The 22333-nt window shown below is 40.5% G+C and overlaps 1 protein-coding gene across 2 annotated transcripts in view; it reads left to right on the plus strand.

The window, feature by feature from the left end:
- Positions 1–22333, plus strand: part of CNKSR3 (CNKSR family member 3) — an 88389-nt gene that overhangs the window by 44501 nt on the left and 21555 nt on the right. For both annotated transcript variants that reach the window (XM_042456645.1, XM_042456652.1), the window contains exons 3-5: positions 6679–6881; positions 13660–13747; positions 18964–19005. In XM_042456645.1, coding sequence (XP_042312579.1) covers positions 6679–6881; positions 13660–13747; positions 18964–19005 — 333 coding nt within the window. The remainder of the gene's footprint in view (positions 1–6678; positions 6882–13659; positions 13748–18963; positions 19006–22333) is intronic.

Raw genomic sequence — 22333 nt, forward strand, 5'->3', positions numbered from 1 at the left:
GCAGTTTTAAGAACCATGGAGAAGGCAAACGAGAAGAAATTCTCTGCTTTCAAAGTTGATCTAAAATATGATTGCCTGACTGTGACATGGGTTGTGAGAGTTTAGTGGCTTGCTTGGTTAGGAGCAAGAGGTGTCCCGGGATCTGGCTGTGGCATGGAATTAGGCTTATCTCCTCCCTCGCACAAGAGTAGAAATTCCAAGGCGCATATTCAGTAAACAAATAAAAAGTTATTTATTCGATTGGCCCTATCATACTTTGCCGATGACCTGTGTGAAACTGGCCACCATTGTCTTAAGTTATAATGTCAAAGTTAGGTGTGTCAGCGAATGGAGTGTGAGCTGTAAAGATAAGCAATTGTGTCTTTGAGGCCTGGCCCCTGTGGTCAGAAGTGTGAACAGAGGCTGGATGGCCATCTGTCAGGGATGCTTTGATTTGGATTTCCTGCATGGCAGGGGGGTTGGACTGGATGGCCCTAGTGGTCTCTTCCAACTCTATGATTCTATGATTCTATGATTCTATGTGGACTTGAGTGGGAAGTATGAATTTGAGTATTTAAGAGGGCAGCTTCCTTCTCCTTAAACCTCCCTGGGTTAGGATCTGTGTCACTCTTGTGACAGAGGTTGCATCTGCACTGCTGAATCACTGCACTTTGACACCGCTTTAACTGCAATGGTTCAATGTTATGGAATTCTGGGGTTTGCAATTTTGTGAGATATTTGGCCTTCTCTGTCAGAGAGCTCTGCTGCCACAACAAACTACAGGATTTCATAGGATGACACATGGCAGTTAAAGCAGTGTTAAACTTCATTAATTCTGTGGTGGAGTAGCAGTCAGAGTGACACAATTGAAAAGCTAATCTTTCATAATGATGGTGGCTCCCTATTTTTCTTGTATGCAGAATAGTATTTCAAGTTTATTTTTAAATCTACCACAATATTCTCTCTTCCCAGCCTTTTCTTTAATTTCTATTGCATCAGAGGTATTGTGGTAGATACAGTTTACCTTGTGATAGGGATATGCTTGTTTTGCAGGCTTGCTCCAGTTCTCTAAACCCATGCCAAAAGTATATACTGTACAGTATATACAGTTTCATCAGTGACAATGGCGGGGGGGGGGGGGGGAGATTGCTTTCACTCTTTTATGTCCTGACTCCGCTACATTCCATCCATCATGTAACTCCTCTTGCACATGAATGTGTTCTTCTTAAAATGGGCAGAGCCTTTGACTCCCAGTAGAAAATATACCCTTATTTTAGGGGAGAAGAACAGAAATAATTAGTGCTGAAATATTTGGAGTGTGTGTGTGGGATGATCTATAACAAATGTATTCTATTTGAAATAGCTGACCTAAATATACCCTGTATATAGTTGTAAACTTCACAGATTTTTTTTTTGGAAAAATATAGTGTTCAGAAAGCATCTTTTAAAATTAAGTAATTGGAAATATGATAACCCCAGCTTCTCACTGAAGTACAAAAGAGGGATGTGTAGTCCAGGCTGATATTAGGCCTGAGATGCAAGTCGGTGGGGATCTAGAAGTCATGGCCATTGACTGTGCTTCCATTTTCATAGTGTCATTTCAGGAAATTGGAGAGGATTGGGGTTTGTACCTCATTAATTGCTATTTAGCCATGAATTAACTGGCTGGCCCTCAGGCTAGTCTATTTTGATCTCTGTTCAAGAAGTTTATAGTAATACAGTACCGTAGCAACTGATGTTTTGCCATAAAAGCTGAAGGCAATACAAATTGCTAAAGGCTGCTGCTGTATTGAAATGTTGTATAGTGGTAAGTAATCAAAATTGGATAGTCTGTAGTTTTTAAAATAAATAAATAAAAGATCTATTTCATTACCACAGTTTAAGACAAAGAAACAATATTTCTGCCTGTCTCTCCCCTGTTGCCTCATGTTGTGGGATGCATGGGTTACTGAGCTCAGCATAATGTCTATGTAAACCATAATAAGCTTTTAGGAACCTTGTCAAAGGCAACTTGATCCATAGCTAGTCAGATTAATGATTAACGAGACAAGAATGTTTGACCTTAATGTGTTCCCAGTTGTGTGTGCCTTTTTCTTCTCTATGTGATGAAAAGGGTGTGTTGAACTGAATAGGGGTTTTGGAGCTGTCCCATGCAATTGCCTGTGTGCAGGTATGAGGAAAATGTTTTTGAAAACATCTTTGCTCCAATAATATAGCTCCTTTGCAAATATTGCAAATATAATTTCCCCGCATAAATTGTGGTTTGAGGACAATAGTTTTTACATGAAAGGGACAGAGTTATGGGAATAAATTGCTAAAGCTCGAAGTCTACTAATGAAACATTTGGAATGTTCTTCCCTGTCTCTTTAAAGCTCCAGAGCTGAAAAAAAAATGTTGGTTTCACAAAGGGGCATCCCCCAGTCTCAGGTTTTTGCCATCAGGATCTGGAATGCTCTGAATTATCAGTCTTAGTAGAGAGGGGCCTGACGTCTCCCTGATCCATTGTATTTTGCCATTGAGCCAGTGGAAGTCCACTGTTGGCTCAGGCTGGAAATGATTTCCAGGCATTTCCAGGCAAAACAATAACAGAAAATAATTTCTAAGTTGGAACGATGCTCTCCATGACCTTAAATGAAATTCTGTGACTATGAAGATGACTGTTTCCAATACTGAGTCCCCAGATATTGGATTTCAGTTTCCATGAGTCCCAGCCAACATGGGCAATGGTCAGTTATAGTCCAACAGCATCTGGTGGCCCAAGTTTACGAACCACTGCCATGGTTGATGCTACTGCAAACATTTCTATGTACCATGTTCCTTCTTACTTACTTGGATGTCTTAATTAAAATTTAGAAGTGCTCCAATTGCTTTGTTTTGATGTTTGTGGCTGCCATGGCTCAGTACTGAGTTTGATTTCTTCAGGCATTGTAAATCTACTGTCCTGGGGCGATGACGTAATTTTTGCCTGCCTACTGGAATGTAAATCCCTAAAAGTTCTGCCCAGCTGCACTGTGTGCATCTAACTGGTACGTTGTCTTCTGAACACTCTGCATGTCTGCATGCATCAGCCCAGACAACACAGCCAGTGGAACAGGATGATGCAAACTAGACCTGACAACTTCTGGAGAGCCCCCTATTTCCCATGTATATATGTTATATATACATAAAAATACTGAAAATCTAGATTAGCCTAGGTGTGTACATCTGTTCAGTCCCCCCTCCCCTACAATATAGTTTGGGATAGTGGCTTGCCATGCTTAGTAGTGATAATTGTGTACACAAATTAATGATGCAGTTTCATTTTTGTTTTGTAACTATGTGAGCATGCTCAGTCATTTGCAGTGTGAACCCTGAGAATACAGCAGCTAGGAACACTTTTTGTTGCTTATATAGGATAGTTGTAAATTACTTGACCAAACAGCAGCTCATGTTTGAACATGTTCTGTTTTCTTAGAGGAGATGTTACAAGTTTTTCGCTAGAAAATTATTGTCTTTGTTAGCAGAATACTGTTGCTCATAGAATTTGGCCCAGAAGCGGATTTGGAACAGTTGGGGAAGGGAAGTAAACATAACAGAAACACATCTCACTGTGTCCTATAAAAGGCAATGGGAGATAGAAGAGCCTTAGGGGAACAGCTTCTCATGCTTGTGTATAAATAAATGTAAAAGTGATAGATTTATATTACTGCTCCATTTAAATATTTACTTTGTTTATTAAATCTCTTAATGCAGAAGTGCTATTTTCTTGTGTTTTTTTAAAGGAAACCCTAAATTTCAATTGTTAACTACATAGAGACAACAGAATTTTAGGCGCTTTTAAATAGAAGTGTAGGTTTATTGTTGGCCTGTTTCTTGGTGTGATTAAGCACACAGCAATGGCTTTTTGTGGCAATATGCCAATTCAAGAACATTTTCTTGTGTGTTCATTTCTTCATTCTGTTTTTATTTTTTTAGAGTGGCTTGTCTTGCATTTTGACATGCTTATCTTTAGGACAGACTTTTCTTTAGTGATGCTTTAGAGATTATATCCTGTGCATGTAATTCTGCTAAGACTAAACAGACCAGGGTCTTAAACAGATCTGTATATGTTTGCATGCATAGGTTTTTTCCCACTAAAAAACTGGTTGTCAGCAAAATATGTCATATGTGCCTTCAAGTTGCCCATTGATTTATGGCAATCCCATGAATTTCATGGGTTTTCTTAGGCAATGAATATGCAGAAGTGGTTTTGTCAGTTCGTTCTTCTGAATAATTACAGCTAAATTATAAATAGGTGGTCAAAATCAATTCTTTAAAATAAAATTTAAAAAACAGTTCTGTGAAGTGAGTCCAGATGCATCTGAGGAAGAAGACTTAAGTCTACGAAAGCTCATGCTGCCAATTATTTTCTTTCAGTTAGTCTCAAGGGTGCTAAAATCTTTTTACACACTGATTTTGCAGACTAACATGGCTATATCTTTGAGTTCTATGAAGTATTACTTTTAAAAAGATAACCTGGTTTTAAAATAAATCTAACCATAATGCAAACGTATGTGTTAATTTCCCCTCCAGGTTTCTCAAACATTTTCATCCCATGCCTTGAAACTGGGGGAGGGGGGTTGGTGGTGGTCTCTGTCTCCCCAACACCACCATGGCTTCAACGTTTCTGGAAATTTTATATTTCTACTTCTGGGTTCTATGCCACAATCCAGCACAGCTAATGTTGAGCATGTCTATGGCCTTTGAGTTCAGATAAGATTTCTTGCATTTTGTCTGTGTACACAGACCCATACATTTTCATAGCAGCACAGAAATGTTCAGTTATAGAGTTCACAGAATTGTTTACATACACGTTTCACAGTTACATTTCTAAGGAGATGTAGTGTTATACAGAACACATGGGGATAGTGCTTTATTTAACTGCAAAGCAATGTTTTAATCATTTGTACAAATGAATAGGCATCTGCTGTTGTTTAGAAAATACATTGATTTGAAATTTAGTGAAATTTGATTTTATATTTGGTATTTAAACTGATCTCTCTTCTCCAGGCCAGTGACTGTAAATTTCTGATTCAGAGTGCCTTACCAAGCATCTTTGTAAAGAAAATTGAATGGATGCAAGAATAAATGCTTTGTTCTGACTTCTACCGATACCCATAGTTTGAGTAAATCTAATCATCATGCGAATTTACATAAGTGTTGACTCACCGTTCAAGCAGTCTATTCCAGTTGGCACTACCAATAAAATCTAGGCCTTCAAATTCTTAGTATGTTTACTGGGGCTTAATTTATCACCTTGGGATACTTACCCAACAGAGAGTAGAACTGATTTTATTATGTCTAAATATTCATTGAAGACAGATTAGTATATTGACCTTGGTGTTTAATTGCTTTAGATGTGAATACTCTAACATTGTTATAGAAAATCTTCCAAAGTCCCCCTGCGGTATTCCCAAGTACATTGTGTCATCTTTTGCTAGTTCTTGGGCAAACTAAAGAAAATTTGAAGGGAATGGTGGTGACATAGAGGAACACACTGTAAAACATTGAAAATTGCTCCTTGAGTTTTCAAGCACATTATATCCAGGTCCCTTTTCTACTACAGTAGACCTTTGTTATACGCTGGGGTTTGGTTCCAAGATCCCCAGTGGATAACAAAATCCGTGTATGCTGAAGTCCCATTAAATATAATGACATAGCAAAATGGTGTCCCTTATTTAAAAAAAATGGAAAAATCAATGTTTGATATTTGAAATTTATACTTTTTTTGAACATTTTCAAACCATGTATGCTTGAATCCTTGTATAATAAATCTGTGTATAAGAAGGGCCGACTGTACACAATTATATCACTGTAGTTCCAATTTAAATGTCAGGGTTCAATCCTGTGGCATCCTGAGTATTATGAGGTATTTAGAATTCTCAGCCAGAGCTTCTCTAGTGCCCCACCAAACAATAAACCCCAGGATTCCATAAGATTTCATGGCAATTAAAGTGGAATCATAGCACTATAATTATGGAGTGTGAGGGCCCTAGATATCAGTTGATGGGATGCATGGCCAGTTCTTCATTGAATATGGATTCATATGTAAGCTGCCCTGAGATTGTAATATGGGATATAAATGAAATAGTCATACAATTGTCAGCACAGTGGGCCCTTCTTATACACGGATTTTTTATACACGGATTCAAGCATACATGGTTTGAAAATGTTCAGAAAAAGTATAAATTTCAAATATCAAACCTTGATTTTCCATTTTTTATAAGGGACACCATTTTGTTATGTCATTATATTTAATGGGACTTGAGCATACACGGATTTTGTTATCCACAGAGAATCTTGGAACCAAACCCCAGCGTATAACAAGGGGCCACTGTACAGGTTGAGTCTCCCTTATTTGGAATCCTAAAATCCGAAATATTCTCAAAACCAAAATGTTTTTCATGGGTGGCCAAGATAGTGACACTTTTTGCTTTCTGATGGTTTAGTATACATAACATTGCTTCATGCACATTTTAATAATAGAAACATAAATGAATTTTGTATTTAGACTTGAATCCTATCTACAAGATATAGCATTATGCATTTTGGGTAAGAGAGACCCAGCCTGTAATAATACATGGTCCCTGTTGACTGCCAACCTCACTGTTCAGTGTGACCTGTCTTGAGAACTATTTTAAGATGATCAGGTGATCACTTTAAAAAAAATGTTTCCTACAGAATTATGGCCTTGAAACAGACAACATGAAGAACTTGGTTCTGAAGTTACGAGCGTCTTCCAACAATCTACAAAATTACATCGGTAGCCGGAGAAAAAGTTCGAATTATGATGGAAATACCTCACGCAAACCTCCAAATGAATTCCTTACCTCAGTGGTAGAACTCATTGGTGCTGCTAAGGCTTTGTTGACGTGGCTGGACAGGTATGGTAAACTATATGCAATAAAAAAGAAAAACCAAGAAGGCAATCCATGTCTTAGGATTTGTACCTGGTGTAGTACAGTGGGCCCTTTTTATCTGTGCATTTGGTATCTGTAGATTTGAGCAACCATGGATTTAAATAAAGAAACATTTATTTATTTTTTAACCAGTGATGGTCAGGCTGAGAAGCAATCTCAGGGCAGTAATGGATGCTTCTGCGATAAGACCAAGGCAAACCAATGTTTCCCTCCCTCATGGATGCCAATCCCACCACAAAGCCACAGTCAGAACTTAAACCTCTTCCTCTTTCCCACCCTCTCATAAGGAAGCCTCTGCCATAAATTACACTCCTATCTCACTCTCTTTTCCACTTTCTTACAAAGAAGCCTCTGCCAGAATTTAAACTACTGTTTTCCAACTTTATCACAAGGAAGCTTCTGCAAGAATCTTTCTCCTGTACTTGCTGTGGTTCCCACTTTCTCCCAAGAAAGCCTCTGCCAGAATTCAGACTCTTGCCTCACTTTTCTTCCCAACTTCATACAAGGAAGAGCTTATACCCCTTTTCTGCTGATACACTTAGCAGTAGTGATAGCAAGTACATTTCTATACTGCTTGTCAGTGAACTAGCATTCCCTAAATGGTTTAACAGTGTGTAATCAATTGCCCCCAACAATCTGGATATTCATTATACTGGAAGGATGGAAGGTTAAGTGGACCTGAAGCCTTGCCTGGGATTAAACTCATAACCTTGTGGTTGTGAGTGGCTGTAGTACCAGCATTTAACCATTGTGCCACCAGGGCTCCTTCCTTGCCCCAATCCTCCTGCTGCCCCTCCTTGAAGTGGATCGGCGGCAAAGGGGTAAAAAAGGGAGAACTTCTGTTATGCAGAGAAATGGCTGCTCCGCGAACACTTCAATGACGGGATAACTCCATGACAATTTTAATCACGGGAGGAAAGCACAACCGGCGATCACACCCTCACACTTTACGGATGATTTAGTGACGTTTCAGAGATGGTAAGCCTCCGTCTGATAATCCTATTAACTTCCAAGCAAGTGGGTATCGAGCTCCAGCCTAAATTTCTGTTTCCTCATTGAAGGAAAATTGTGGCCAGGGTAAAGAAGGGTTCCAAAGCCAGAAATGTGCCTTTTTCCTGGCTAAAGTAATCAATGACTTGTGGTGACAAGGACAACTATCTGAGCAGATAAAGGCAGAGTTTGAAGTCTGGTGATAAGCACAACACCTTTTGTATCCTGTCAGCCGTTCCAAGAGCTGTGCTTATGAGACAGGAAGTACGTAGTAGATCACGAGTGAAACTGGAAATGACAGGAAGTGACAGTCTCTGAAATGGCTTTGTTTGTAACCACGGGTTGGATCTTTTGTTTGGCAGTTTGCTAGCTTCTTCCTTCCTTCCTTATTCTGTGTTTACCATATGCAGTTAAACACCAATTGGATCAGTTATTCATTTTCAAAATTGTTGTGGTCCATCCTGGTTTGCTTCCCTTTATCTGTCCCTCTGAAATTAGGAAACAGAGAAACAAAGCTAACTGCCTTTAAAGAAGGCCATAATTATCCTTTTAAATACTGAGGTACAGTTGGTGTTTTGTTTTTGCAAGCTGTGTGAAACAGCTTACCAGAGGTTTCCTTAGGTCAGACAAAAGTAAAGCTCAACAAAGCACTTAGTTTTTATTAGAACATTTTATATAGGTATTGGGAAATATTTTTAAATATTTGATTTGCCTATTTCTTTTAATATCCCAGTTGTCCTCCACTGATCTCAAGGGGATATATATCCTCCTCCCCATTTTTAGAGTCAGTGTGGTGTAGTGGTTTCAGCGTTGGACCATGACTCTGGTGAACAGAGTTCGGATCTTGTTCAGCCCTGGAAACGCACTGAGTGATCTTGGGCAAGTCATACTCTCAGCCTCAGAAAATCCCAAGGTAGGGTTGTCATAAACTGGAAACAACTCAAAGATACACAACAATAACAACCCCATTTAATCTTCATAACAACATTCTGAGGTACTATTCAAAGAGATAGCTGTGCCAGTCTGTTTCAGCATAAAAAGACATAAAGGAATCCAGTAGCATCTTTGAGACTAATAGGAAAGAAGATATGTCTAAGCTTTCAGGGACACAGGTACTTCTTCAGACCACTTTGTCAGTTTTTGGCAGTGTATTGTGTCCATGAAAACTTATGTTATACATTTCTTCTTCCCTGTTAGTCTCAAAGGAGCTACTGGATTCTTTTAGCCATTGAACATTTATAGCTAAATGGGGATTTGAACATGGATACCTCCAGTTGTAGTCAAACACTGGCCTGTTACAGACTGCCAAAATAAAGCTGCTTCGGGTCTCTTTGGAGGTATGCTATTTAAATGATGCATGCATCCTAAGTATCCGGAAGCTGCACCAAAAGCTGCACTCCGGTGCTTAGGAATGGAGTGTGGCTTTGGTGTGACCTCCGGACTCTTAGGACCCATGCATCATTTAAATAGCATACCTCCAAAGAGACCTGAAGCAGCTTTATTTTGGCAGTCTGTAACAGGCCATAGTAACCATTGCACAGCAATAGACCTCATCAGTTGTTTCACATAGATGGATCAATATGAGTATGGAAGAGCTGCAGGGTCACATCTTTAGTCTGTCTTTGTTCTTATGTGACTTCTTTTAGCCACCCATGAGCTGGAAAGTGGCAGAGGGCTTCCTATATACCTCTGTAGGATTCCTATACGATTGGGCTGCCTCCCTTACTCCTGTTTAGCAGTTTCCACAGTGCAGACATTTGACGTGAATGCATGGATAGCTGGAAGGAGCCCAATGACCACAGGAATGGGACTCAAGAGTAGAACTCAAGAGTTCTCAGCCTTTGTGGGGAGGTCCCCAAGAATCTCAAGAATCTGATGAAAGCTCTGGAATATTCCACCCCCTTCAAGAAAATCACACACAAATGCACATACACATAGTTTTGCATACAGTGTATTTTATTGTGTTGGAAAATGATTCTAAAATAATAATAACACAGAAAACATATAAAAGGACTGCAACATCCCAAATCTACAAAACAGTGATACCTTTATGGTGCCAGCCAGTGCCTTTATTGAGCCAACAAATAAATTTCACTATTTGGGGGATTTTGAATGTTATTGTACTTTGCTACATGGCCAACACAACTACTTCTGAATGTGTTTTCTACTTAAAGGGACTAAATGTTTCCTTAAAATTAATTGTGATGGGAGAAGTTTAAAGTAAGAGAAAGGAAATTTAAGCGGGGGGGGGGGAGTATCTTTGCATCCAGTTCCCCTGAAGCCCACAGACCACACACACACACACACACACACACACACATTACGTTTTGAAGATTCCCAACTCTTAGAGTTGTCCAGTCAGCATGGCCAGTGACCATGGGGATTGTGTGAGAAGGAGTCCAAAAAAGTAACTTTCCCAAGTTCTCCTGAAAGACCTTTTTAGTCACATACCCCTTTTGGTAAGAAATGACTGAACCACTAGCTCTCTAAATATCTTTACAGTGGTACCCCGGGATACGAATTGATCGCATTACGAAATTTCCGGGATACGAAAAAGTTCCATTGGAAAAAACTGTTCCGGGATACGAAGGTTTTTTCGGGTTACGAATTTTTTTTCGGCGCGAAATTCAAACGCGCGGCTTGCCAGCGCTAACGGAAAGCCCTTTTCGGCTTGCGAAATGCATCGGGTTACGAACGCCGCGGCGGAACGAATTAATTTCGTAACCCGAGGGAGCACTGTACTTCAGAAAAGATTAGCTAATCCAGTTTTGCTTCCAAATAATGTCAAGGAGTTTATTTTACATTGTATTGAAACCTTACTATAGTTGCTGATCCATGTTTGAATGCAGGGTCTTGTTATGCTGTGGGCTATTTGTAAATGGCCATTTAGAGATTTTTCTTTTTCTTTCTTTCTGTTTGTTGTCCAAGCAAACACAGCAGACTTTTGTGTACCCTTACATTTTTATCCCTTGATTTCTGTGCCAAAAGATAAGTGTTGTTTTTGCAATTAGACTAGTGGAGAGCTTACTGTTGTTTGCTTTCTCCCACAAGTCTGTCCCACAAGTCTGTTTGAACCTGTGTGAGAAAGGTTGCTGCACTCCAGTGGGTGGTGGTGGTGATGGGGGTGATGTTGTGAAGCTAAGGAGAGAAAGCTCCCCTCTCCCCTCCCCCGGTCATGTATTGGTGCTAACAGTGTCTGAGATGGGCCCAATTCAGATTCTGCCAAATCTGCCTCCCTTCATTTTGTTAGGTAGGAATAAAAGCCTTCTTGCCTCTCGTGCTGCTGACAGGCAAGGGTGAGTGAGAATATGGAGGAACTGTTGGGATCATTTACAGTCCTTGGAAAAATTACAGTATTTTTCTGGATTTAAACTCCCAGATCTCCAGCTGGCATGACCATATAGTTCAAAATAGTAACTTTCTTGAGTTCTTCATATCAGAGTACACAGTACAGTGCTACACTAAATGGACAAGCAGGACAAAATAAGGTAGTTTTCTTAATGTTTTCAAGATGATGACAAAATACTGTTGAAGTTTCCCTGTCGGCTTCTTGACCAAGGATGGCTCCCTTTGCAGTTCTTTGGGATTCCTTTCCATCCGAAAACTCACAGATTCTCACAGCCACCTTGTTTACACATTGTAAATTATAACTGGGGCTAACAACTCTCGAGTAGCTGTTCTTTTGCTCCCAGAAGTGACAATGACATGTCTGGTGAACAAGCATCAAGTCTGTAAAATAACACTGTTAGATTCATTTAAAGTTTCAGAAATATATTAACAGTTTGCTTGTGACTGCCTGACAAAGCATCTGTTCCTTTTGCTTTCTATGTTTGTACATTGGGCTATACAACTGCTGTCTCATGCATCATTGCTGTTAGGATAAAGACCTTACAAATGGGCTCCCCGGATTACTAACAGCAACTCTTTTCTGCCCTAGCCAGCCCCAGTATTCTCACCCAATTCCAGATGATGCAGACAAGGATTTGTTTTTCACTTTGAAAGTGGGATGTTTTCTCTCACCAAAGGCCTGTGCAAAGTGACAGGAAACACAATTCCTCCCATGAAATCTCCCTGTACTTGGAGGGCTCTGTTTTTCTCTCCTCCTTTTTCATCCTTTTGTTTAACAACAAGAAGAAGAAGATACAGTAGGCCCACAGTATCTGCCGGGGTTTGGTTCCAGGACCTTCTGTGGATATTAAAATCTGTGGATTCTCAAGTCCCAGTAAATACAGTGAGGTAGTAAAATGGTGTCTCTTATATAAAATAGCAAAATCACAGTTTGCTTATTGGAATTTAAATATTTTTGAATATTTTCAAGCCATGGATTATTGAATCAATAGATAAAAAATCTGTGGATATGGAGGGCCAACTGTATAATGGGTAGTGCTTTGAAAATGGAAAGAAACAACACAAACCCCTCTATCTCGGCAACTAGAACAAATAATTTTTGGATTGCCAGAACCCCCTCTGACACTGGCAGCATGGTTTCTGTTGAGTTAGCCCCGGGGGGTCTGGGAATTGTAGTCCAGCAATCTAACATGGCTGAGCTCTATCCTCTGTTGCTGGCTTCCATGGTGAATGCACTGGATAGAAAGCATGGGGTGTGTGGAGCAGTGATAGTGGTGTGTGCCTCTTTTCTCATCCTCCAGAACCCCAGAGAGAAAATGGCCCCTAATCTACCTTTGAAAGTTTCCGCAGAAATGCTGCTTTTGGGAAGCCTCACAGGAGCTTGGTTCCACTGCATATGGGGCAGTGTTCTCCTTCTTTTAAAGGAAATAATACATGTTTTTCTCACCAGTACTGTGGTGCATTTGGCAACAATATGAGGGATACAGTCCCCCAAGATTTAGAGGGAGACTACTGTGGTGCAGTGGTTTGAGTGTTGGACTTTGGGAGACCACGATTCGACTCTCCGCTTGGCCATGGAAACCCACTGGGTGACGTTGCACAAGTTTCACTCTCTCAGTCTCAGAGCGAGGCTGTGGCAAGCCCCATCTGAACAAATTCTGCTAAGGAAACCTCATGATAGGTTTGCCTTACAGTTGCCATAAGTTAGAAATGACTCAAAGGCACAACAATTACAAACCAGTGTAGTGCCCTAATCCAGGGGTGGGCAACAGTCAAGTTCTGGGAATGACATTAGGCCCTGACAAGAGACCATAGAAGACCATAGCCCCTGAAAAAAAACCAAAAATGTTTTGTTTTGTTTTTTGCCCCAAATGCTTTTTAGGGGACATGAGGGAGAATTTCACCCACATTTTTGTCTTGTGGATCGTTTTAGCCAGAGTAGAGACCATTTTTTACAACAAAAAGTGACCAAGGCACCCAAGGGATTTGAGGGCCTTTCTGGGCCATTTAAGACCTCTGGCATAATGTGGCTCTCAAGAATGGTCATGAGGTCACATGAATCCCCTAACCTCTAGAAACTGCCCACCCCAATCCTGACAGGTCCCACCTTTTCCTGTCAGAAGAGGGTTTGAGCAAGAAGGGGGACTTGTAAACTAGAAATATTGGCTGGCTAGAAATATTCGTAAGTCAAGCTGAAATGTTGGCTGGTTACGTCATTAGCATGGTCACCTTAAGCAGCCATGAAGAGAGTTAATACCTGGCTAAAAAGGTGGTTGTTATTCTAAAAATTAACACTCAAGTGTGCGATCATAGGCCTGTGATCATCTATATGAAACTTATAATAATGACTACTGTTGGGTGGCCTAGTTTCCCTGTTTAAAGGCTTATTCTTGTCTTACCACAGGACTCCATTTACTGGGATAGCTGACTTTAGTATGACAAAGAACAAAATCATTCAGCTGTGCTTGGATCTGACCACCACTGTTCAGAAGGTCAGTCTCTGTTTGTCTGTTTGTGTGTCTCTGTGTGGCCCCTATTGCCTGTGTCCTCATTCTTTCCATGCTACTAAAGTGGAAGGCAAAAATCTGGATGTATGGAAGTAACTGTAATGTAATTTTATGTGTAGTTTGGTAACAGAAATAAATTGGAGTTTTAGGGATTTTTAAAGATCATTAGAACAAGCAGGTGTGTGCAGGCTTTTGCCAGATCTCTCCCCATTAATAATAATAATAATAATAATAATAATAATAATAATAATAGCTGTTATTTTGAGATGCTGTTTTTTGGAATTACTTACTTGGTCAATCTATTAATTTAGAAGTGTAATAGTAGTATTGTAATATATCACACCTGGTTGTCACCCAGTTACTCAGCAGTGGTATGTGGTTGAGCTACATTTTGGTGCGTTACAGACCGCCCCTTTGAGGCGGCCTGTACCCACCCCTTTCCCCGGGGTATCGGGGCCTCAGCGGCCAGAATGGCAGCCGCTGAGGCCCCAATCCGCCGCTTTCCAGGCTGCGGGGAAGTGGCAAAAGGCCGCTTCCCCGCAGCCTGGAAAGGAGTGTCCTTGGGGCTTCAAGCCCCAAGGACACTCTGCGGTGGCGGAGAGGAGGAGAAAGGGGCCGCTTGGCCCCTTTCTCCTTTGCGTTGCTGGGCGCAGCCGTGTGAAGGCTGCTCCCAGCGGCGCAAACCAGGAAGGAGCTCCGAAACGGAGCTCCTTGCTCCGCGCAAAGGGTGCACTAAGTGCCCTGGTGCGGAGCGACGACGTCACGTCCACGCCGCCCTGTATAGAGGCGCCGCGGTCGTGACGTTGTCATGGCGGCCCCCATGTAGATGGGGCGCCGCCATTTTGTACGGACTCAGTCCGTACTAGGGTTAGGGGGGTGCGGAAGCACCGCACCTTCCTAACCCTAATACGGACTGACTATGTACTTTCATGGTGGTCAGTAACCCGCCACTATTAACTTTTTTGTGATGTACAAGTATTGTTCATGAAAGCCTTTCTGGTGTTGTGGTTTATGTGCTGGACCATTTCACAGTTATTGCGCTATTAAAACTGCTATAACTGCCATGGTCCAGACATATGGAATCCTGGGATATAATAATAATAATAAGATTTATTTTTATCCGCCCAATCACTGGGAATCTGGGTGTCTTACAACAGTGGGGATAATACAAGGCAATAACAATAAACATGAAAGTAATAAAACAATATAACATAGCAATGCATAGCAAATAATAATAGTAATAATTTCATAACAGTTCAATAATGAAAAGGAAATCCCCATTTCCAACCCCTCATTCAAAAAATAACAAGACAGATACCAAAAAAAACAATGAAATAATAAAACAAATACAATATAGCAAGTTATGAGATTACAGTTAAGAAGTTACAATTAAAAGATTTGTAGTCTATTGAGGCACTAGATCTCTCTGGTTGAAAATTTTAACTGTTCCACCCTAGACTGCAAATTCCAGGATTCCATAGAACAGAAGCATGGCTGTTAAAGTGGAAGAATTATGCTATAAATGTGTAGTCTGAATGGCCCCAAGACACTAGGAGACCAGAGTTTGAATCCCTGCTCAGCCATGGAAATCCGCTGGGTGACCTTCAGCACATCACACTCCCTCAGTCATAGAGGAAGGCCATGACAAAAACTTCTTCTGAGTAAATCTTGTAACAAAACCGTAAGTTGGGAGTTGACTTGAAAGCACAACAACAACAACACAAGTATTGTTCATCTTCACTTGTTCCTTTATATTTTTCCTTTCATGCATTTTCTTCTCATACACAAGTAAATGTCCTGCTTCCCACTGACTTGTTTTAGCAAGTATATCATTTTAACATAGTGTTTTGTAATGCACATTATGCCACAGGCAAATAAAACTGACTACAGTGGGCCCTCCACTTCAGTTGTGGAATCCCCCATGGATGATGAAAAACATGGATGATTCTGTCCTATATTATTAAATGGCAGTGATGTGCTTGCAGACATGTCCCAACGCTCTCTCATGACCACCCTGTTGCAGTCAGAGAGGGCCTACTAAATGGTTGCTGGCAGGCTCTAAAACTCCTTTCCTAGGCAGACAAAGCCCTTGTTTAAAGTCTAAAAGACATTTTGAATTGTTATTAAAGTTATAGTTTGTTTAGCCACATTTTAAGGATACTTTTTGTATGTTTTCCCTCTGTATAGTATTTGTTTTAATGTTTTGAACCTCCTTGAGTACTGGTTCCTAGGGAAATGCATAATATAAATTAAGAAGACAAAGATATGATTATGATAGCCCTGTTTAAATATTTGAAGGGATGTCATGTTGAGGAGGGAGCAAGCTTGTTTTCTGCTGCTCCAGAGACTAGAACACAGAGCAATGGATGCAAGCAACAGGAAAAGAGATTCCACCTCAACATTAGGAGGAACTTCCTGACAGTAAAGGCTGTTTGACAGTGGAACACACTCCCTCGGAGTGTAGTGGAGTCTCCTTCCCTCAAGGTCTTTAAGCAGAGGCTGGATAGCCATCTGTCGGGGATGCTTTGATTGAGAGTTCCTGCATGGCAGGGGTTGGACTGGATGGCCCTTGCAGTCTCTTCCAACTCTATGATTCTATAATTCTATGACAATTAATATTCCCTTCTTTTGAATTTATATGGTGTGAAGGATGTCTTCAGTATGAAAAGTAATCATACATATTAGTACGACGGTTTCCAAAATCCTCAAAATTATTGGCCAGTCAGAATGCACAGAATACATCATGCAAGCTTTTAAAACTTCACTAGCTTCTTCACCAGGTAAAAATATTTAAAGTCGTACAGGAGAAAAAAAAAGTGACGTTAGAGTCACCGGTCTACATTTTTTTTAAATTCAATTTTATTACAAATATTACAGATATAACATTCACCCCTACCCCTCACCCAATCAACCATCATAGAACATTATCACAACATCCAACCCAACACATAAATTAAAAAAAAAAATAACCCTCACACACACACCACCCCCAATCAACAAAATACAGATCAACAAAAAAGGTCTACATTTTGTCTCAGCTGTTACTTCTGTTGTCATTTAAGATGGTGTGATGGGATTTCAGTGCAGGCAGAAGCCACTCCATTTTGGATTTTGTTGTGTTTTGCTGCATGGGCCATACAGGTAGCCCTGAAGATACATATATTAATATGTTTACATATAATAATATGTGGAATACTGGTGGCATTTAGATGCCTTTGAGGCCTGCGGGGGAGTTGACGAGGCAGGCCCAGCTCCATCAGGGCTATCCTGGAAGAAGAGACCCCTCCCTCCATAACTGTCATCTTCCCGCCTATGAGGAAGTTGACCAGGCAGGCCCAGCTCCATCAGGGCTAGCCTGAAGGAAAAGAGCCCTCCCTCCAGTCCATCTGCCTTGGTCCAGGCCTCAGAGGGAGAGAAGAATGCTGGACCTGATCCCCTCCCCCCCCTTACCATTCCCTTCTCCTTTTGTGTTGTGTCTTTTTAGATTGTAAGCCTGAGGGCAGGGAACCATCTATTATCCCTTCTGTTGTAAGCCGCTCGGATTCCCAGTGATTGGGCGGCATATTAAAAAATCCTATTATTATTATTATTATTATTATTATTATTATTATTATTATTATTATTATTATTATTACCTGTCTGGCCCATGTATTTCTGGCACTGCAGTGGTTCTTGGTCTGTTTATTTTGACCAGAACTTAACAGCATGGCTGGTACAGAACTGGTGTCATTCTGTTAATAGAAGGCTCCTTAATCCAGCAGAGTCTTTGGTCAGTAGAAGAAGAGGGGAGATCTTTTTGGTGATGTCCTTTCCAATCTGCAGACCCTCTGCCCTAGCTTGTGGGACCCGTCTGAACATTGTGAGATGTGTGTGGAGAGGGAGGGAAACTAGATGCCACCTCTTTTCCTAATTGACTTCTCTGTTTAGGCACTTCTTCAAAAGCAGAGAAAGCAATCCAGTCTTCTAAATGGAATTCTTTTACTTCAAAGTTATCTTTGCCTTTTGTTCAGTAAATAATACGGTGTTTACTTTTATACTTTTCTGGCTTCAATTCCTTGAATGATATTATGTGGAGGATTGCAGGTAGCACCTTTCAAATCAAATGCTTAAATGTAGGATTACTTTGTGAATCAAATTTCAGTCTCTAAAATGAATTCATACTGGCTGGAGTGAGGGTGCAGAGAATCATGAGCTGAGGTTTGCTTGTGCAAAAGTTCTTTCCTTGCTTCTAGTTGCAGACTGCTGAGTCTCAAAGTCCCGGTTGACTCCTAAAGCTAATCCAAATCACAGTGGGATCCAGTGCTAGAGGCTGCTCTTGCACAAGGGAATGGAGTTAAAAAACAGAGCTCTCCACCTGCTTTTTATGAGCCAGAATGCCCTGGGCTAAATCAAGAGGTTCCTAGATCCAAGTGACTGAGTATTTTATAAGTGTGTGTTTAATAAGGAAGGGAAATTGTTCAATGATAGAGCACTTATTTAGCATGTCATTCTGTGAATACAAAAGAATGACTGTTGGGTGAGGGATGGAAAGAATCATGAACAGAGTCCTACTCATTTAGCAGAGGTTTCCCATCTCTTTTTTTCAGTGTGCAGACTCTTGATTTCCCTTGCCTCCAAAGCTGATCCACAAAAGCCCTTGTACTGTCCCCAGCTTCTCAAAGCAGAGCTGGAAAAGTTATGTTATGTGGAGAAGTATGTTATGTGGAGAAGTAGTGGCTCTGTCTTTGCTGGACTGCAGCTCCCCTCAGTGAGGGATGATGGCACTTACAGTTCAATAATATCTCAAGATGAGTGCATGTTCCTCATTCTGCTCCTACAGAGCTGCTCCGAGTATTGAGTGACATCATCTTGCCAACATGGACCAATGGCTTAAATCTGTGGAAGGTAGCTGCCTATGATTTCTTTTAAAAAAAACTGTTTTTATCTCTTGTAAGTAAACAAATGTGCCATGTGTGCTAAGTGTCCTTTGTAGAAGCAGTTGATGAACTTGTGGGAGATTCCTACTTGCTCTGTTTTTAGAAGAAACAAGAAATGAGGGTCTTTGGGTCATTATCAAAGGCATCTAAATGTCACCAGTATTCCACATATTATTTATTTACTGCACATTATATTGAAATATCTCTTTGGCCCTACGTAGGATTTTCCAGGAAAAGAATATTTACTTTCCTCTTTTTTCTTTCTTTCTTTTTTTTTCTTTACAGGACTGTCTTGTAGCTGAAATGGAAGATAAAGTTCTCAGTGTGGTAAGAATAAAAGTTTGCATTAAACTCATTCTTTGAATTCCTTTCTGCTTGGAACATGTTTTAAAGGGTTGAAAGCAGCTTTGCATGTAGTGGAGCTTCAGAGGAATGGCAGACGCTAGTGCCTTGTGCTTCCTTGTTTTCTGTGTCCTGATGCTCATAGAATCATAGAGTTGGCAGGAACCACAAAGGCCACCTACTCCAGCCCCTTGCCAAGTAGGCATACATAATTAAATCACTGCTGAAAGATGGCCATCCAACTTCTGTTTTTTTAAAAAAAACTCAGCAAAAGTTCTTTAAACATTTTAGTTATTTAAAATAGAAAGTGTCTGGGATTTGGAGATCCATAAGTCTCCTCTCAGATAATACTCCACAGAACATGGAGTTGCTCAGCTTGCTCACAGGAGAGCTAAAAGTGAGGAGGGTTTGTGGGATGAAAGCTCATAGAACCTCTAGTCTGTGAGCCAGATGTAGCCTCCCATCTGGCCCATGTGTTTCTTCTGTTGTCTAGTTGGTCTGGTTGGTGGTCAGAGAGAGGGTATTTGAATCTTCAGTATCCTGTATAAAATCAAGCAGTGTTTTGCAAGTAGGTAGGCTGTTGCCTTGGGGTTTACTCAAGAGCAGATATGCATGGAAATGATATTTGCATTGTATTCTTAGAGGAAAAATGTCTAAATTAGTAAGAATGACATCAAGTCCTACCCACTTTGTTTTGGTTTCACTAGAGCTGTAATTCAGACCCTGGGTTAAAGAAGGTTTTCACTCCATTCTTCTCATTACTCAACTTTCTTGTGCTGAAACTCAAGGTTTGAAGGAGAAAAGGGTCTCTGCCCTCCCTCGAATATGAATAGAAGTCTCCATGTAACCAGAAACCTCTACTTTATGAGTGTTCCTGACTGAATGGAAGCTTTTCATATTCCAGCGAATGCATAATATGGCCCTACATGAGATTTCATAACACAACATAGGAAGGCGAAGGATTGAGGGATGGGGAACTGGGATGGGAGTGGATTTTGTACATTCCCTCCTTAGTTTTAGGCCTTATATGAGCTGGCCTATTGGCCAGGTTCCTGCATTAGGTTAGAGAATAGGAAATAGGAAGTGTAGGACTCCTGGGGCCCTTACACAGAGCATGGAAACGTTATTTTGGGAAACTAAATTTCCCATAATCCACCAGCACAACTAGGGAATTCTGACAGTTACGAGTAAGAAGAAATAGCTTTTTCAAGCTGTGGTCCTTTGGAAATGTGTCATACATAGAACAGTTGAAATTTGCTTTGGTTTTAGTTCCATTGTATGTGTTTTTAAATTATTATTATTTTGCTTCAGTTCTGCCCTGTATAGTATAAATGAATCACTAGTCTTTTTATTACTTATTGCTGAAGCAGTAAAGTTGCAAATTTATTTTGTTTTGCTTATGAAGGAGTTGCCGTATTGTCATCAAATTTTATTATGTAGACACATGATTGATTTCTGACTTACATTGGGACGACAAATTCACATTGCACAAAATGTTGAAGTTCATATACTCCCATGACAGGAGCAATAAAACTATCAATAACACAGCAAGCATGCCTTGTTCTGATAAAAGGTGTATAATACTTGGAGTGATACAAAAATTTAGTTTCTAATTATGCTTGGTTTGAAAGGGGAGTTTTCCAAATATTTTTGCAGCAGTCTTGTGACTGGAATAGGGATGCAGTGACATACTTTTAATATTTTGTAATGGTTAATCATCACTTCCTGCTTTTGACACAAATCAGGCTGTGTTCTTTGATAAGCCTTCTGCCTGCCGATAGATGTTTAGTAATGTACAAGGGCTAAAAATATACACACCTCAATCAAACATAGAACAATTACAGTGTGTTCGACTTTCCCCACATTTTTTCATGCTCCCTTCTATTCATACATACTGAATTTTTAATGAAATTATTTTTATGATTATATTTTTGCTGTAACATTGACTTGATTTTTTAAAAACAATTATTTTTCCAGCATAGTTGTGTGCTTTAACTGAGCTGAATATTAGGAATGCTGACTGCACTTGGATAATCAAATTCTGGAGTTATAACTACATGAGCTTCATGCACCCACATCACTGCTCCTCAGTGGATTTTAAAGCTAGGGCCAAAGATGTGTTTAAATCCCAGTTCTTTAATGCCCCAGCCAACAGGCCCAAGATCAGGAATCCTGGGTGTTGTAACCCAATGATATCTGGGGCCCATGTTGGAAAACCACTGTTGCTTCCATTAGAGATTATCACACGAGGCATGTCCCATCCCATCCCTGTCTTGTCACTGTCCTGTCCTTCCCACACAATTGCAGAAGGACATTCACACCATACTGGAAGGCCAGGTGGAGAGCATCTGGATAAAAATTAAAGGGGAGGGAAACAACAAGGATGTTATGGTGGGAGTCTACTACAGACCTCCCCCTCAGTCAGACAGAAGAATTGGATGATGCCTTTCTAGAACAGATGACTACACACTCAGAAAGAAGAGATGTAGTAGTGATGGGTGACTTCAACTATCCTGATATTTGCTGGAATTCAAACTCAGCAAAATCTTCAAGGTCTAGCAAATTCCTCACTTGCCTGGAAGGCAATTTCATGGTCCAAAAGGTGGAAGAGACAACAAGGGGGTCAGCTATTTTAGATCTGATCCTAACCAACAAGGATGACTTGGTTAATGGAGTGAAAGTGGTGGAAAGTGACCATGTTCTCCCGGAGTTTGTTATATACAGTGGTACCCCGGGATACGAATTACCCAGCTTACGAATTTTTCGGGATACGAAAAAATCCCATAGGGATTTATTGTTTCGGCTTACGAAGGTTTTTTCGGGTTACGAAAAAACCTCGGCGCTATTTTCAATGGAGCCGCGGCAGAGCCGCGGCTTTTTTTCCATTAGCGCCTATGGCAATTCAGGTTACGAAGGTTTTTCGGGTTACGAAATTAGCCGCGGAACGAATTAATTTCGTAACCCGAGGTACCACTGTAGTGCCAAACTAGATGACAGCTTTTTCTCCAGTTGGATATTTTGATCCTCAGAGTACAGGTGTCAAAGATGTCTAACATGTTAAATTCTACCAGTCTAGCATGTTAAATCCTACTGATCTCAGTGAAGTGTTCTTCTTAGTAAGAGAGCCAGTGTGGTGTAAGGGTTGGAGTGTTGGACTAGGATTTTGGGAGATCAGAGTTCGAATCTCCACTCAGCCATGGAAACTCACTGTCTGACCTTGGGCAAGTCACACTTGGTTTCGCCCGGTGGAAGGAAAACCTCCTCTGAATAAATCTTGCCAAGAAAAACCTAGAATAGGGTCACCAAAGTCAGA

This window comes from Sceloporus undulatus, chromosome 1 (genome assembly GCF_019175285.1).
Source record: "Sceloporus undulatus isolate JIND9_A2432 ecotype Alabama chromosome 1, SceUnd_v1.1, whole genome shotgun sequence".
NCBI lineage: Eukaryota > Metazoa > Chordata > Lepidosauria > Squamata > Phrynosomatidae > Sceloporus > Sceloporus undulatus.